General features: G+C 45.1%; 1 protein-coding gene across 1 annotated transcript in view; it reads right to left on the bottom strand.

Moving 5' to 3' along the window:
• Nucleotides 1-17,901, bottom strand: part of DYM (dymeclin) — a 293,904-nt gene that overhangs the window by 223,160 nt on the left and 52,843 nt on the right. The window contains exons 4-5 of the mRNA XM_070736919.1: nt 8,068-8,120; nt 3,383-3,476 (exon numbers count right to left, since the gene is read on the bottom strand). Coding sequence (XP_070593020.1) covers nt 3,383-3,476; nt 8,068-8,120 — 147 coding nt within the window. The remainder of the gene's footprint in view (nt 1-3,382; nt 3,477-8,067; nt 8,121-17,901) is intronic.

The following is a 17,901-nucleotide window of genomic DNA, read 5'->3' as shown; positions in this document are numbered from 1 at the left end:
GGTACTCTGGTCCAATCATTTTTGTTACTACCTTCTGCATGCTTTCCAGAGTTTCAACCTTGTCAAGGCTTCCAGGTGGCATCCAAGCCAAACCAGAGTCCAAGTCCAAGTGCTCCTCAAAGTTCCAATTCATTGCCAGAGCCATCCTGGCACCTCCCACAGAGTTGGCCTTCTCCGGGTCCCGTTGACTAAACAATGTCGTTTGGCGGGACCCAGGGGAAGAGCCTTCTCTGTGGCGGCCCCGACCCTCTGGAACCAGCTCCCCCCTGGAGATTAGAACTGCCCCCACCCTCCTTGGCTTTCGTAAACTCCTTAAGACCCATCTCTGCCGTCAGGCATGGGGGAATTGAGACATCTCCCCCGGGCCCATACAGTTTATGCATGGTATGTTTTTGCTTTTTAATAAGGGGTTTACAACACATACATACCAAACATGAAACACAAGAGGGCCTATGGGAGATGTCTTAACTCCCCCATGCCTGGCGATATAGGTGGGTCTTAAGTAACTTGCGAAAGACAAGGAGGGTGGGGGCCGTTTTAAACTCCGGGGGGAGTTGCTTCCAGAGGGCCGGGGCCGCCACAGAGAAGACTCTTCCCCTGGGGCCCGCCAAACGACATTGTTTGGTCGACAGGACCCGGAGAAGGCCAACTCTGTGGGACCTTATCGGCCGCTGGGATTCATGCGGTAGAAGGCGGTTCCGGAGGTACTCTGGTCCAGTGTTTCCCAACCGGTGTGCCACGGCACACTGGTGTGCCGCGAGACATGGTCAGGTGTGCCGCAAAGAAATAAGCTCAGCTTCTGGTCTCGCAACTTTTTGCGAAGAGAAAAAAGTTGTGAGACCGGAAGCTGAGCTTGCTTCTTTGCGCCTTCCAAGTTTTCCAGCAGTTGCGGCGCCCCGCCCGGCTGGAGCTTCCCTGTCAGCAGGTGAGCTTTGGGGCTTGGTGGGAGGGCAGCGGCAGCGGGAGGGCGGCGCGCAGGGGGAGGGTGATGGCGGCGGCGGCGGCGGCAGCGGGCAGGAGCCATGCCGTGGGGCGGTGGCAGGGTGGTCCCTCTCTCTCTCCCCCTCTCTTGATTTCTCTTTCTCTCCCCCCTCTCTCCCTCTCTCTTTCTCCCAATAGCCGTGGGGCGACGTCAGGGTGATCGTCGGTGCCTCTGTTCCTCTGTTCCGGAGGCGGAGCTCCGGAACAGAGGAACAGAGGCACCGACGGCAGCGGCTGGAAATGCTGGAATTGCGTGGCTGGCACTTGTCTGCTGGCTGGACCAGGACGGAGGCTCAAGCCCCACGTCCATGCCCAGCGCAACGCCAGAAATATACGGCGTCTAGCAACACGTCTAGCCGCCGCCGTCTGTGCCTCCGTTCTGGAGCTCCGCTTCACAGCTGATCACCCTGCCGTCGCCCCACGGCTACTGGGAGAAAGAGAGAGGGGGAGAGGGGGGAGAGAAAGAGAAAGCAAGAGAGGGAGAGACAGAAATAGAGAGAGGAAGAGAGGGGGGAGAGAAAGAGAGAGAAAGATATAGCAAGAGAGGGAGAGAGAGAAAGAGAGGGAGAGAGGGGGAGAGAAAGAGAGAGAAAGAGATAGCAAGAGAGGTAGAGAGAGAAAGAGAGAGGAAGAGAGGGGGGGATAGAAAGAGAGAGAAAGAGATAGCAAGAGAGGGGGAGAGAGAAGGAGAGAGGGAGAGAGGGGGGAGAGAAAGAGATAGCAAGAGAGGGAGAGAGAGAAGGAGAGAGGGAGAGAGGAGGGAGAGAAAGAGATAGCAAGAGAGGGAGAGAGAGAGGGGGAGAGAGAGAAAGAGATAGCAAGAGAGGGAGAGAGAAAGAGAGAGGGAGAGAGGGGGGAGAGAAAGAAGGAGAGAGAGATAGCAAGAGAGGTAGAGAGAGAAAGAGAGAGGAAGAGGGGGGATAGAAAGAGAGAGAAAGAGATAGCAGGAGAGGGAGAGAGAGAAGGAGAGAGGGAGAGGGGGGAGAGAAAGATATAGCAAGAGAGGGAGAGAGAGAAAGAGAGGGAGAGAGGGGGGAGAGAAAGAGATAGCAAGAGAGGTAGAGAGAGAAAGAGAGAGGAAGAGGGGGGGATAGAAAGAGAGAGAAAGAGATAGCAAGAGAGGAAGAGAGAGAAGGAGAGAGGGAGAGAGGGGGGAGAGAAAGAGATAGCAAGAGAGGGAGAGAGAGAGAGGGAGAGAGGGGGGAGAGAGAGAAAGAGATAGCAAGAGAGGGAGAGAGAGAAAGAGAGAGGGAGAGAGGGGGGAGAGAAAGAAGGAGAGAGAGGGGGTAGAGAAAGAGAGAAAGCAAAAGAGAGAAAGAGAGATAGCAAGAGAGAGGGAGAGAGAGGGGGAGAGAAAGAGAGAGAGAGAAAGAGAGATAGCAAGAGAGAGAAAGAGAGAGGGAGAGAGAGGGGGAAGAGAGAAAGAGAGAAAGACAGCAAGAGAGAGAAAGCAAGAGAGAGAGAGAAAGAGGGGGGAAGGAGGGTGAGGGAAAGACAGAGAGAGGGAAGGAAGGAGGGAGAGAGAAGGAGGGCAAAAAAGAGAGGAAGGGAGAAACAAAGAGAGATGGAGAGAGAGGGGAAAGAAAGAGGAGGGAAGGGAGAGAGAGAGAGAAAGAGGGAGAGAGAAAAATAGAGCGAAAGGGAGGAAGAGAGATATTTTTGTCCAAACTTTTTTTTACACACACACACACCCCCGCTCAATGTTCCCCAGGATTTTGTAAATGTGAATAATGTGCCGCGGCTCAAAAAAGGTTGGGAAACACTGCTCTGGTCCAATGCCATGAAGGGCTTTAAAGGTCATTACCAACACTTTGAATTGTGACCGGAAACCGATCGGTAGCCAGTGCAGGCCACGGAATGTTGAAGAAACGTGGGCGAATCTAGGAAGCCCCACGATGGCTCTCGCGGCCGCATCCAGTACAATGGTACTGGAAAAAAAAACCTTGACACGGCTTACTTTGAATGTACATTAATCAGCATACATTAAAATGAAATTTCATAGCATGGAGAGCTCTCGAAGGGTCACCACCTCCAATATACACTATATAACCATGACAGAATAAATACGAAGCCTGGGAATACAAAAAATCTTCTTTGGAGGGAGCAGCAATGAAAACAAGCCTGCAAAGACTTAGGGCTGGAAAAAAACTTATTCAGAGTAGCAATGAAAAAATCCTGGAAGCCGGGAAGATCGTTAGCACCTTGTTAGGACTGGGGGGAAAAAGCTTCAGAAAAAGCTACATTTGGAGTATAAGACACACCCAAATTTACTGCCTCTTTTAGGGAGGAAAATGTGCATCTTGTACTTCGAAAAACATGGTATGTGCATTTCAACCATGGTTGGGTTTTGGTATTTGTGTTTTGAAGTGACAAAAATCAGCAAGTAACGTAACACACTTACTTCTGACATTCTGCTGAAATTTTTAATTCTTTGGTTCTGGAAAGGAAGACTTTAATCAGTGAGGCGAGGTTTCCTGTCCGAGGATTATTCTCCACTACAAAAAAGAGCAGGGAAAGTTAGATAACGTTTCAGATTATACAGTGATTATATCTGGTTTAAACGTGAAGTTTGCAAGCCTACGACTTCTCACCAGGGTACTGCACTCAAATTTAATGAAGAATGTACCTCTTTCTTTATAAATGTGTTCAGCATATTTACTGAGCTGGTTTGCTCAGCCAGGCGTACCAGGAGATAATAAATAATAAATCTAATAAATAATAATAATTTAGCCATCATGTCAGAATATTCATGAACTGGAATAGGGCATAGTCACAAGGTCAGACAATGAATAGGCATGTCAACAGGTCAGCCAATGAGGGCTGTTTGGAAACTGAAACAGGAAGGAACTGAAACGGTTCTCTCCTCTGTCTATGATTTGTTTGTACTTGCTACCATGTTGGAAGAACCACTCTTGGTATTGTATATATTATTTCATGTGTTATTATGTATATAAAGAGAAGTTAATGCAAAGGTCCCCAAAATTGGCAGCTTTAAGACTTGTGGACTTTATTATTATTATTATTATTATTATTATTATTATTATTATTATTATTATTATTATTATTATTATTTATTAGATTTGTATGCCACCCCTCTCCAAAGACTCAGGGCGGCTCACAACATAATAATAACACAATGTATTACAAGAGCCTTCTCCGTGGCGGCCCCGGCCCTCTGGAACCAACTCCCCCCAGAGGTTAGAATTGCCCCCACCCTCCTTGCCTTTCGTAAGCTTCTTAAAACCCACCTCTGCCATCAGGCATGGGGGAATTGAGATACCCTTTCCCCCTAGGCCTTTACAATTTTATGCATGGTATGTCTATATGTATGTTTGGTTTTTTATTATAATGGGTTTTAATTGTTTTTAGTATTGGATTATTGTTATACGCTGTCTTATTATTGCTGTTAGCCGCCCCGAGTCTCCGGAGACGGGCGGCATACAAATCGAATAAATAAATAAATAAATAAATAAATAAATCCAATAATAAAAATTTAAAACCAATAGAAAACATTTACAACATAACCAATATTATAGTTGAACCATTAGACTTCAACTCCCAGAATGCTGGCTGGAGAATTCTGGGAGTTGAAGTCCACAAGTCTTAAAGTTACCAGGTTTGAAGACCTCTGAGATAATGAATCCCGCTGAATCATTTACCTATGTGTGCTTTCTATATTTGATTTCTGCAACAAACTCTGACACATCAGAGACGCCTCAAGGTGCCACATCTCAAACAGATGAGACAACGTGCTTTAAATGGGGAAAAGGGAAAACTCAAGATGTCCCAAAGGGGCTTTTTCTAAAGGCAACTGGACTTCCTTTGTTTTTTTTCCTTGAAGACATTTTGCTGCTTCTCATCCCAGAAGCTTCTTCAGTTCTGAACTGAGCTGAACAGTGTTGAACTGAAGAAGGTTCTTGGATAAGAAGCAGCGAAACGTCCTCAAGGACAAACAAAGAAAAGTCCGGTTGCCTTTGGAAAATGCACCCTTGGGACAACCATGACCTGGATGTTGGAGAAACTCCATACAAAGTTCAAGATGGAACTCTTGAACTTTCTTGATAGGAATTCCTGGTAGGAACTCTCTCATTTCCCATTTCTGATTCTAACATCTCAAAACAACTCTAGAAAGTTCTGGCCAAGTCCCAGATCTCAAAAATTTCTAATATGAATTAATATATTGTGGCAGAGTTTGGGAAGCCAATTGTTTTGTTCATGTTTAAATTTCAGAGGGGGGGGAGGTTCAGACAGAAATTTGACATCCCATTCCCAAGCCATTATTATGTTCCATTTCTTTTCTTTTCGGCAAAGAATTTTTTAAATTTTTTCTCTCCAATCACAGTGCAATAAAAATTATAACCATAACATCAAATTGTTTTACATTAAATCAATTTCAGGAAGTTATAATATTCAAGCCAAATGCTACCACCTTCACTTTTGACATCTGGATAAAAATAGCTGTCCAATTTTTTTATGCTGTACAAATATACCGTGTTTCCCCGATAGTAAGACCCCCCCGATTGTAAGACATATGGGGGGTTTCAGGGGGGTTGGCTAATATAAGCCATACCCCGAAAGTAAGACATATGTCTTACTTTCGGGGAAACACGGTACTAAAAGCAAGCGAGAGAGGCGTCGGAGCAGTTCGCGGTGGGGATAAGGACTCCTCGGCCGGCAGAAGAAGCGCGGCGGCGGCAGCAGGCTCCGGAGGGAGCTCGGGCGGTGGCGAGAAGACGGGATTCCGAGTGCCGAGCGCCACCTGCCCGCCGTTCATGCCAAGGACAGGCAGCCCCAGTTCCAGCACCTCGGCCTGCTCACCCAGCCTCTTGCCCGGCGGGAAGAGCAAAGGCGGCGGCGGGAGTAGTGGAGGCGAGGCGGAGAAGAAAGAAGCGGCGGATAGCTGGCAAGGCGCCGACTAGAGGGCTGGACCCCGCCGCTTTGCCGCCGCCGCCTTTGCCTCTTGCCCGGCGGGAAAAGCGACGAAAGGGGCTATCGGGTCCCTTCCAATTGCCCAGCCGGCGTCGCCTTAGTCAGCAGCGGAAAAGCAAAGGAAGCAGCAGGAGAAGCGAAGTTCTTGAATGGTGGCGGCGGCCCTTGATCGCAGCCGATGAGGTTCGGCTTTCTTCGCTTCTCCTGCTGCTTCCTTTGCTTTTCCGCTGCTGACTAAGGCGACGCCGGCCGGGCAATTGGAAGGGACCCGATAGCCCTTTTCGTCGCCTTTCCCGCCGGGCAAGAGGCAAAGGCGGCGGCGGGAGCGGCGGGGTCCAGCCCTCTAGCCGGCGCCTCGCCAGCTATCCGCGGCTTCTTTCTTCTCCGCCTTGCCTCCACTACTCCCGCCGCCGCCTTTGCTCTCCCTGCCGGGAAAGGCGACGAAAAGGGCTATCGGGTACCTTCCAATTGCCCGGCCGGCATCGCCTTAGTCAGCAGCAGAAAAGCAAAGGAAGCAGCAGGAGAAGCAAAGAAAGCCGAACCTCATCGGCTGCGATCAAGGGCCGCCGCCACCATTCAAGAACTTCTGCGAAAGACGCAGGAGCGGCGGCGACGGCGGAATGCTGCTTGAACCGCCCCCGCCTTCTGCTTAAAACCCTCGGTTCGTGCCTTTCCTGCCCGCCTCCACTCACCCGCGCTTCTGCCACTTCTAGATTTTATTTATTACATATTTTAAAATAAGAAATTAAAAAATTGCCCGAGACAATATAAGACATACCCCCAAAGTAAGACACAGTGGGGCTTTTGGGGGTAAAAAGATAGTAAGACACTGCCTTACTATCGGGGAAACACGGTACTATTAGCTAACACCCCATTTAAGCTGTTCCAAATTCTAGTATCGCACATTGAATAGGCTGAAATGTTTCAGATCTCTCCTAATGGCTTCCATATCAATTTTCATATATAATCACTACCCTTTACAGATAGTTAACGCCTATTAATAAAATACCCTTAAAAGAAAAACATTATTGTATTTATTTATTTCTTTTTCTTTTTGTTTTTATTGATAGATAGATAGATAGATAGATAGATAGATAGATAGATAGATAGATAGATAGATAGAAACATTGAAGTCTGACGGCAGAAAAAGACCTCATGGTCCATCTAGGCTGCCCTTATACTATTTCCTGTATTTTATCTTACAATGGATATATGTTTATCCCAGGCATGCTTAAATTCAGTTCCTGTGGATTTACCAACCACATCTGCTGGAAGTTTGTTCCAAGGATCTACTACTCTTTCGGTAAAATAATATTTTCTCATGTTGCTTTTGATCTTTCCCCCAACTAACTTCAGATTGTGTCCCCTTGTTCTTGTGTTCACTTTCCTATTAACAACACTTCCCTCCTGAACCTTATTTAACCCTTTAACATATTTAAATGTTTCGATCATGTCCCCCCTTTTCCTTCTGTCCTCCAGACTATACAGATTGAGTTCATGAAGTCTTTCCTGATACGTTTTATGCTTAAGACCTTCCACCATTCTTGTAGCCCGTCTTTGGACCCGTTCAATTTTGTCAATATCTTTTTGTAGGTGAGGTCTCCAGAACTGAACACAGTACTCCAAATGTGGTCTCACCAGCGCTCTATATATTAAATTATATATTATCTACATATTATGTTTGTTTGTTTGTTTGTTTGTTTATTTATTTATTTATTTATTTTGTATGCTATCCCTCTCCACAGACTTTCACCTCCTATGGGCCTTATCTTCTGAAGAAATGCAAGAAAATTCTTTCTTTTTTTTTTAAGAGGGAGAAGAAAAACAACCTGTTCCCCTAGAACTTCATATAATTGCACCCAAGCCACTTCCTGTGATAGCATGCAATACAAAGCAAAAACTTGTGAAAACCTTTGGCTCAAATAGCACATGCGGGTACAATATGACTACTTCAAGCCCTTAAAACGAAGTGTTTGGTGTTTTTTTAAAAAAAAATCTTGCGCATAGGCCACAGATGGGAGATATTAAAGGCATCGCAAACACAAAGGGTTGTAGAGGAGAAGAGCGATTTGTTAGGAAAGCAAAGGAGAGTATGCACAGCACGGAAAGAACAACCAGCCATGGAAAAGAAGGGCTCAGCTGACTGCAGCTTCATACCTAAAGACTTGCAGACGGACACCGAAGCTTCATCCAAAAGTTTTAACTCTGCGCTGAAAACAAAAAGAAACATGTTTATTGTTCTGGTTTCTGGTAGAAATTTAGTAATTACAAATAACTCTTATTAAATGCATCATTTCATGAATAAAGCAACTCCATTTATTTCTCTGCTCTCCTGTACTTCAAACGCATTCCATACAGCACTCGGTCCATTATCTCTCTCTTAGCCGCATTTCTCACATTCCTTTTCCTGCTTCACTTAAACAAGATTTATTTTCCTAACCACCTAACTTTGAAAAACAGCAGTGTTGTAATCATAGGTTTTTAAGCACTGAAATTTGGGAATAAAATATTGCTGGAGAGTGATGTTTTAAGCCTAAATTATGTGCTGAATAACACCTTTATTCTTCCTCTATGGAAAGGCAGGCAGCAAAGTCCAGGCTGAGCAAGCATCCTGCAGAATCATGATAAGGAAATATATGCCTTACACATTCCTTTGTTAATCACCAGTAAACATACAATCTAGGAAAAAGCCAAGAATGTAGCTTCCGTTAATTATCTATAGGGAAGTCAGGAGAAGTTTGCCTTTTATGGTGCAAAAGTGAATAATAGTTGGAGGATGGCTTAATGTATGTGGCGTTCGCGAATTGGTTATTCTGTACCACATGTCAGAGAAGTAAAACACAATGAATAGGAGAGATCTTGATGCATTCAAGGTCGTCCTCCCATCGAGAAAACTTTCTCTCTGTCATTTCATTCTGATGTGACAATCATGGCATGCTGTGCCTCCCTAGAGGGCGACCCACCGGGGGAGGGCAGAATGCTTTCACAGCAGCACTGACTAAATACAATACGAAATACTTTGGCTTACTTTAGCGTGGCAAAAACACATCCATTATTCTTTTCGGCAAGGTTGAAACTCCACCCTTCTTCTCCCCTGACCCCCTGTCGTGCCAAATATATCACTTCAATATTTAACCCATTCCTCTCCTTAATATCTTCTTCCAGATCTCTGCTCTCTACGTTTCTGGACCCTTCTGAATTTAGGGTTAACCCAGCGAGCGTCTGATTCTCCCTCGCTAGATCCTGAACTCATAGCCCCATCCTGTGGCTGGCCTCCCACCTGTTCTACTACCTGTAACCCAGGGCCCCCCCACTACTTCATAAACACTATCTGAATCTGAGTCCTCAATATCTTCATCATCCTCCAACTGATCAGGAGTATGTACAACATTTATTAGAGCTGATTCCTGTTGAGTTTGGACAAATTCCATCATCCGTGAGACACAGTGAATTGATAAAGGAGATACAAAGAATAACAACTTGTTCAATATCACTCTGACCGTGCTTAAAGTAAATGTAAAATGGAGTCGCCGTGGAAACTAGGCCGAAGACCTACAGAATGGGATATTCTGAGCTGTGGGCTCTCTTGAACTTAGATGTTTTCTTGTATACCAGTGATGGAGAACCTGTGCCGCGCGGAGTCATATCTGAGGGCATGTGAGGTGTTGTCTTATGTCGGCTCTACTGATTTTCGGCCTTCTTTTCGGCCATTTTCGCTCTCCCCAGGATTCAGGAAAGCCTACTCACAATACTAGACAGCACAGTATCAACAGTAGAGACCTTCAAATTTCTAGGTTCTATCATATCTCAAGACCTAAAATGGTCACCTAACATCTGTAACGCTCTCTACATGGGGCTACGTTTGAAGAGTGTTCGGAAACTTCAGATCGTGCAGAATGCAGCTGCGAGAGCAATCATGGGCTTTCCTAAATATGCCCGTGTTACTCCAACACTCCGCAGTCTGCATTGGTTGCCGATCAGTTTCCGGTCACAATTCAAAGTGTTGATCATCACCTATAAAGCCCTTCATGGCACCGGACCAGGGTATCTACGAGACTGCCTTCTGCCGCACGAATCCCAGCAACCGGTTAGGTCCCACAGAGTTGGTCTCCTCCGGGTCCCGTCAACTAAACAATGTCGTTTGGCGGGACCCAGAGGAAGAGCCTTCTCTGTGGTGGCTCCGACCCTCTGGAATCAGCTCCCTCCAGAGATTGGAACTGCCCCCACCCTCCTTGCCTTTCGTAAACTCCTTAAAACCCACCTCTGTCGTCAAGCGTGGGGGAACTGAAACATCTCCCCCTGCCTATGTAGTTTTCTGTGTATGATATGACTGTATGTATGTTTTTTATATACAGTATTGGGGTTTCTTGTTTTTTAGACTTTTTAAATGTAGTATTGTTATTTTGGAGTCTAACTATTAGATTTGTCATTATATATTGTTTTTATCATTGCTGTAAGCCACCCTGAGTCTACGGAGAGGGGCGGCATACAAATCTAATAAATAATAAATAAATAATTTCCAAGTTTGCCTTCACAAGTCCTGTATTTTTTATTATTTTTTATTTTAACCAGAAATCGACCTACTTCGTGTAAATCTGCAAAGAATCCTTAGTTATTTTGAAAATTGTTGTCCAAAGTCATGTCAGGATCTTTCCTGCTATAAACACCATTACTTGCTGCTAATAGTGCTCACAGTAAGTAGAGATCAGGAAAATGCTGGTGCCTGAAGTTGTTTCTTCCCTTGTTGTTTGCCACCCACTTTGTGCAATCCAAACCACCGCAAAAGGTCAGAGCGAGCACACAACAGAAATCCACTTGAGAGCTATCCTGAAGCTCAAGTATACTCATGCGAGGGTGTTTTTGTTCATTCCCAGTCCGTCTACTCGTGGGATAATGATATATCATCCCTCCATGACCTCAATAGGCTTCCATACTGCTAGATGTACTTGATGGGCAGTCTGAGGTTCAAACCCTCTGGAGATCCATTTCAGGGTGGTCTGGTTATTCTTCTACGCTTAAAGCAGAGCCTTATGAGAATAAGATTCAACTACTTCTTCCAGGAACCATTACAAACACACACACACACACACACACACATCTAACTGGATACCTGTGCTTCACTACAAAACTATCTGATAAAGTGACAATTAAAGCTTGAAAACTAATGAGCAGTTACCATCAGTGACACTTAAAGCTTGAAGATTTATGTAGATGTGTAACTCTACATTAGTTGGGGGAAAGATCAAAAGCAACATGAGAAAATATTATTTTACTGAAAGAGTAGTAGATCCTTGGAACAAACGTCCAGCAGACGTGGTTGGTAAATCCACAGTAACTGAATTTAAACATGCCTGGGATAAACATATATCCATTGTAAGATAAAATACTGAAAATAGTATAAGGGCAGACTAGATGGACCATGAGGTCTTTTTCTGCCGTCAGACTTCTATGTTTCTATGTTTCTAACTCCTTAGCATCAAAGAATGTTAATATAAGGCAACTGGCAGTTGGAACAGAGGTCTTTTCAGGTGGGGAGGGGGAGTAGGACGTCTAACTAACTAACTAACTAACTAACTAGCTAGCTAACTAGCTAGCTAGCTAACTAACTAACTAACTAACTAACTAACTAACTAACTAACTAACTAACTAACTAACTAACTAACACATTGACTTCCGACTCCTTTCGGTGCAGTGGAATAGCATCAAATCAAACTTTTTACTTTATACCAGTTTAAACTAGCCATTTCTCTAACAACAAATCTATCTAATCGGTAAAACCCAAAATCAAAGTTTCATTTTTTCCCACCTCGAGCACAAGTAGAAATAAAGTTATTTGTATTTGTTTTTCTTTGATCAAAACAGTAAAGAAACCCTTCTTCTCTATTTTGGACACTACACAAGATCCCATCACTTGCGAAATCTCCAGAACATAAAGCCTACAAATTTGAAACTTGGCACATATGTTTCTCTTGTCTTCTAGGTGCTTGCTAAGAAAGGAGTTTTTTGAAATGACCATCAGATCATTAGTATTTCTTATACAGTATTATATTAACACACATGAGATATAAATGTAGTATAATATAATAGCATGCTGGCTTCCTCTTCATCCTCAGGTTTCCCTACATTTGGTATGCCTGTTGGTTTTGGAAAGAGCCTTAAAGATTGGAATTTTTAATTAATATTATTTTTGCATTGTGCCTGTAATCTGTTTCTAAGTGAGAAGCCAGCAACAAAAATGGGACTTTTATTTGGACACATTGACGTCCTACTCCCCCTCCCCACCTGAAAAGACCTCTGTTCCAACTGCCAGTTGCCTTATTTAACTGAGAGTGGTTATCCTTCAAGCGTCTTTAAAATTTTTGCAATGTCAAATATACCTGGAATAAAGTGTTATATATAAAGAATTTATGAATGATTGACTAAAATATATAACTATGTACTTCACTGCAATACTTTAAGATATATTGATTCATAATCTTGACAAGACGGAGTGGCTGTGGGTTCTGCCTTCCAAGGACAATTCCATCTTTCCTCTCTGCGGGGGGAAATATTGACCCCCTCAGAGAGGGTCCGCAACTTGGGCGTCCTCCTCGATCCACAGCTAACATTAGAACATAATCTTTCAGCTGTGGAGAGGAGAGCGTTTGCCCAGGTTCGCCTGGTGTACCAGTTGCGCCCCTATTTGGACAGGGAGTCATTGCTCACAGTCACGCATGCCCTCATCACCTCGAGGTTTGACTACTGCAACGCTCTCTACATGGGGCTAACTCTGAAAAGTGTTCGGAAACTTCAGATCGTACAGAATGCAAGCTATCATGGGCCTCCCTAGGTACGCCCATGTCTCGTCAACACTCCGCGACTTGCACTGGCTGCTGATCGGTTTCCGGTCACAATTCAAAGTGTTGATAATGACCTATAAAGTCCTACATGGCCTCGGACCAGAATACCTATGGGACCGTCTACTGCTGCACGAATCCCAGCGGCCGATTAGATCCCACAGAATGGCCTTCTCCGGGTCCCATCAACTAAACAACGTCGTCTGGCAGGACCTAGGGGAAGAGCCTTCTCTGTGGCGATCCCGGCCCTCTGGAATCAACTCCCCCCTGAGATTCAAATTGCCCCCACCCTCCTTGCCTTCCGCAAGATGTTGAAGACCCATCTATGCCGCCAAGCATGGGGGAATAAACGTCTCCCCCACCTTTCTGACTTAAGCATATGAGATTGGTGTGACTGTTTTAGAATTGCTAGTTTTTAATAATAATGGATTTTTAATATAGTTTTATATTGGATTTGTATTAATATTGCTGTTGTGAGCCGCTCCAAGTCCTCGGAGAGGGGCGGCATACAAATCAAATAAATTATTATTATTATTATTATTATTATTATTATTATTATTAAATGGAGCGATGGAGAATTTTTTTTAAAAAATGGAAAAAAATTTTTTTTGCAATGTTACAAAATGTTGACAAGGGGAATCCTAGGAATTGAAGTCCATACATAGTAAAAATTGCCATGGTCAGTTGAGAAATATTGCCCCAAACTGTAAGAGAGGATATCAAAGCTCAAACGGTGCCGGGTTTTATTTTGTCCTGCCTTTCCAGAAATGTTCAGGCACCTGGAGTTGCTGCAGAGCACAGCAACACCATTAGGGGGAAAAAATGCATCTTTTGGTCTGATGAGCCCTGTAGATATTATTTATTGCAAGTCATGGAGAGACCACGCGAACTCACCTGGTGTAACGCCAATAAACCTAGCAAGATGGTTAAAAATAATTCATAGGAGTATCTGATCATGCAAACCCCATTTGAGTGGAATCGTTAAGGATTATTCTTCTACTCTTGCACTTAAATTTATTTATTCATTCATTCATTCATTCATTCATTCATTCATTCATTCATTCATTCATTCATTTGTCCAATACACAAATACATAGGAAGAAAAATAGACATGTAGTAATATATATAAGGGTAAAGTGAACTTAGAGGAGAGGATATATGAAAGAAAGAAAATACAGTGATACCTTGTCTTACAAACTTAATTGGTTCCGGGACGAGGTTCTTAAGGTGAAAAGTTTGTAAGACGAAACAATGTTTCCCATAGGAATCAATGGAAAAGCGATTAATGCGTGCAAGCCCAAAATTCACCCCTTTTGCCAGCTGAAGCGCCCATTTTTGTGCTGCTGGGATTCCTCTGAGGCTCCCCTCCATAGGAAACCCCACCTTCGAACTTCTGTGTTTTTGCGATGCTGCAGGGGAATCCCAGCAGAGAAATCCCAGCATCGCAAAAACAAGCACTTCGCTGGCAACAGGAGTCTGAGGGTGGGGTTTCCCATGGAGGGGAGCCTCAGGGGAATCCCAGCAGAGCAAAAACGGGTGCTTTGCTGGCAACGGGAGTCCAGAGGCGGGGCATCCCAGTGGCGGTGGTGGGTTTGTAAGGTGAAAATAGTTTGTAAGAAGAGGCAAAAAAATCTTAAACCCCGGGTTTGTATCTCGAAAAGTTTGTATGATGAGGCGTCTGTAAGATGAAGTATCACTGTATATATGATAAGTGAGAGAAAGGAAAGACAATTGGACAGGGGACGAAAGGCACACCAGTGCACTTATGCACGCCCCTTACTCTGTGCACGCAGAGCAGAAGCAACGGGACGGAACAGAAATATAAAGCCAGGAAGTCTAAAAACATCCTATTGATTACACACAAGAAGTGTTGGAACTTCATCTCCTAGGTGGTCCTTTTTCTTAACTCGAGAAGCAGACAACTATAATTAAAAACAAATGGTTAAGAAGAAGAGGGGAAAAGAAAGAGAAGGGGGGAAAAAAGAAAAGAAAAAAAAAGAAGAAGAATTGAGCATGCATTACAGTCTCCTCGATGTAAAAATCAGGATTTCCTTAATTCGCTCCACATTTTAAAGCGCTCTAGCTGGCTTTTGGTGATCAAGATGTATTCCAAACCCAGAATAATTCAACTACTGAGTATCTCTGGGCACAGTTCTGAAAACAACAACAGCCACCAGCTTTTCTGGAATAAAAAAATGAATATATGGAGCCACAGGGATGCAGGAGCTGAAAACTTTAATGGCTATTTCCCAGCAGAATTCCCCATCTAACATTTTCTGGTTCAAAAGAGCGAGGCAACTGTTGTGGTTTGCTCACGTCTGGTGAGATTAGTCATGGACTCAGAGGACGTAGTTGCGGCCCTATTTGGACCGGGACTCACTGCTCACAGTCACTCATGCCCTCATCACCTTGAGGTCCGACTACTGTAATGCTCTCTACGTGGGGCTACCTTTGAAAAGTGGTCGGAAACTTCAGATCGTGCAGAATGCAGCTGCGAGAGCAATCATGGGCTTCCCTAAATGTGCCCATGTCACACCAACACTCCACAGTCTGCATTGGTTGCCGATTCAATTTCCGGTCATAATTCAAAGTGTTGGTTATGATCTATAAAGCCCTTCATGGCATCGGACCAGAATATCTCCGGGACCGCCTTCTGCCACATGAATCCCAGTGACCGGTTAGGTCCCACAGAGTTGGCCTTCTCCGGGTCCCGTCGACTAAGCAATGTCGTTTGGCAGGACCCAGGGGAAGAGCCTTCTCTGTGGCAGCCCCGGCCCTCTGGAACCAGCTCCCCCCAGATATCAGAGTTGCCCCCACCCTCCTTGCCTTTCACAAGCTCCTTAAAACCCACCTCTGTCGTCAGGCATGGGGGAATTGAAATTTCCCTTCCCCCTAGGCTTATAGAATTTATACATGGTATGCTTGTATGTATGAGTGGTTCTTTAAATTGGGTTTTTTTAGATTGTTTTAATATTAAATTTGTTTACATTGTCTTTTTATATTGTTGTTAGACGCCCCGAGTCTTCGGAGAGGGGCGGCATACAAATCTAATAAATATAAATACAAATACGTAGAGGCAGTGGACACAGGCATCTTGTGTTCCTGGCAGCTGAGACTGACAGTGAAGGGGATGTGGTGTCAGAGGTGAAACAACAATCAGGGCCCTCTTCACTTCCTGAGAAGAGTGACTCAGGAAAAGAGGAGGAGTCTCTTCTGGATGCAAGAGTACGCAGGGCATTTAGGAGACATGAGTGGCTGACTAGGAGGAGATTTCTGCACGAGTAGCTCTACTGGCCATTGGGTCATGCCCTCACACTATTTAAGCATGAGGTACGTCATACCTCTTTGCAGAGAACAAGGCATTTCATTCTGACTTCTAGTTTGTGGTAATTCGGCTTGTGTTTAAACAGACATTCTTGGCTTTCAGAAGATCTCTGGACATCAAGATGATGATGATTATTATTATTATTATTATTATTATTAATAATAATAATAATAATAATTAGATTTGTATGCTGCCCCTCTCCGTAGACTCGGGGCGGCTTACAACAGTGATAAAAACAATATATAATGACAAATCTAATAGTTAGAATCTAAAATAACAATAATACAGTACAAGGAACCCCAATACAGTGGTACAACTCGTGATACGAACCCGGGGTTCAGAAAAATTTTGCCTCTTCTTACGAACTTTTTTCGAGTTACGAACCGGCGTTCGGGAGGCTGCTGGGAAGCCCCCCGGCTGTTTTAAAAGGTGACAGCTGGGCAGCGGGGCTTCCCAGCAGCCTCCCGAACGCCGGTTCGTAACTCGAAAAAAGTTCGTAAGAAGAGGCAAAATTTTTCTGAATCCCGAGTTCGGTTCGGGAGGTTGCTGGGAAGCCCCCCAGCCCGGCTGTCACCTTTTAAAACAGCCGCGCGGCTTCCCAGCTGTCTCCCGAAGCAGAACGCGGAAGTTCGGGTTTGGCGTTCGGCTTTGGGAGACAGCTGGGAAGCCGCGCGGCTGTTTTAAAAGGTCACAGCCGGGCTGGGGGGCTTCCCAGCAACCCCCCCAGCCCGGCTGTGACCATTTAAAACAGCCGCGTGGCTTCCCAGCCGTCTCCCAAAGCCGAACGCCAAACCCAAACTTCCGCGTTCGGCGTTCGGAGGCTGCTGGGAAGCCCCGCCGCCCGGCTGTCACCTTTTAAAACAGCCTGGGGGCTTCTCGGCGGACTCCCGAATGGCGAACCCGGAAGTTCGGGTTTGGCGTTCGGCGTTGGGGAGGTCGCTGAGAAGCCCCCAGGCTGTTTTAAAAGGTGATAGCCGGGCGGCAGCGTTTTTTTTTGCGGGGGGTTTTTTTGGTTGCACGGATTTCCTATGGGAAACAATGTTTCGTCTTACGAACCTTTCGTCTTATGAACCTCCCCCTGGAACCAATTAGGTTCGTAAGACGAGGTATGACTGTATATAAAAACATGCATACAGTCATATCATGCACAAAAACTACATAGGCAGGGGGAGATGTTTCAGTTCCCCCACGCTTGACGACAGAGGTGGGTTTTAAGGAGTTTACGAAAGGCAAGGAGGGTGGGGGCAGTTCTAATCTCTGGAGGGAGCTGATTGCAGAGGGTCTGACCCACCACAGAGAAGGCTCTTCCCCTGGGGCCCACCAGACGATATTGCTTAGTTGACGGGACCTGGAGAAGACCAACTCTGTGGGACCTAACTAGTCGCTGGGATTCGTGCAGCAGAAGGCGGTCCCTGAGATAATCTGGTCCGGTGCCATGAAGGGCTTTATAAGTCATAACCAACACTTTGAATTGTGACCGGAAACTGATCGGCAACCAATGCCGACTGCGGAGTGTTGGTGTAACATGGGCATACCTAGGGAAGCCCATGATTGCTCTCGCAGCTGCATTCTGCACAATCAGAAGTTTCCGAACACTCTTCAAAGGTAGCCCCATGTAGAGAGCATTACAGTAGTCGAACCTCGAGGTGAGGAGGGCATGAGTGACTGTGAGCAGTGACTCCCGGTACAAATTTCTGTACCTCTCTGCTTCTGAACACTATTACAGCTGGGTAATTATTATTGTGCTTATCTCCCTCTCTCTGGGACTCTAGCCAGCTGATAAGACTCTCTCTGCTCATTCCAGCAAAGACATTTAGAGACTTTGATTGT

This window comes from Erythrolamprus reginae, chromosome 2 (genome assembly GCF_031021105.1).
Source record: "Erythrolamprus reginae isolate rEryReg1 chromosome 2, rEryReg1.hap1, whole genome shotgun sequence".
In the NCBI taxonomy this organism is placed as follows: domain Eukaryota; kingdom Metazoa; phylum Chordata; class Lepidosauria; order Squamata; family Dipsadidae; genus Erythrolamprus; species Erythrolamprus reginae.
The sequence above is the reverse complement of the archived record's forward strand: the minus strand, read 5'-3'. Positions and strand labels throughout refer to the sequence as shown.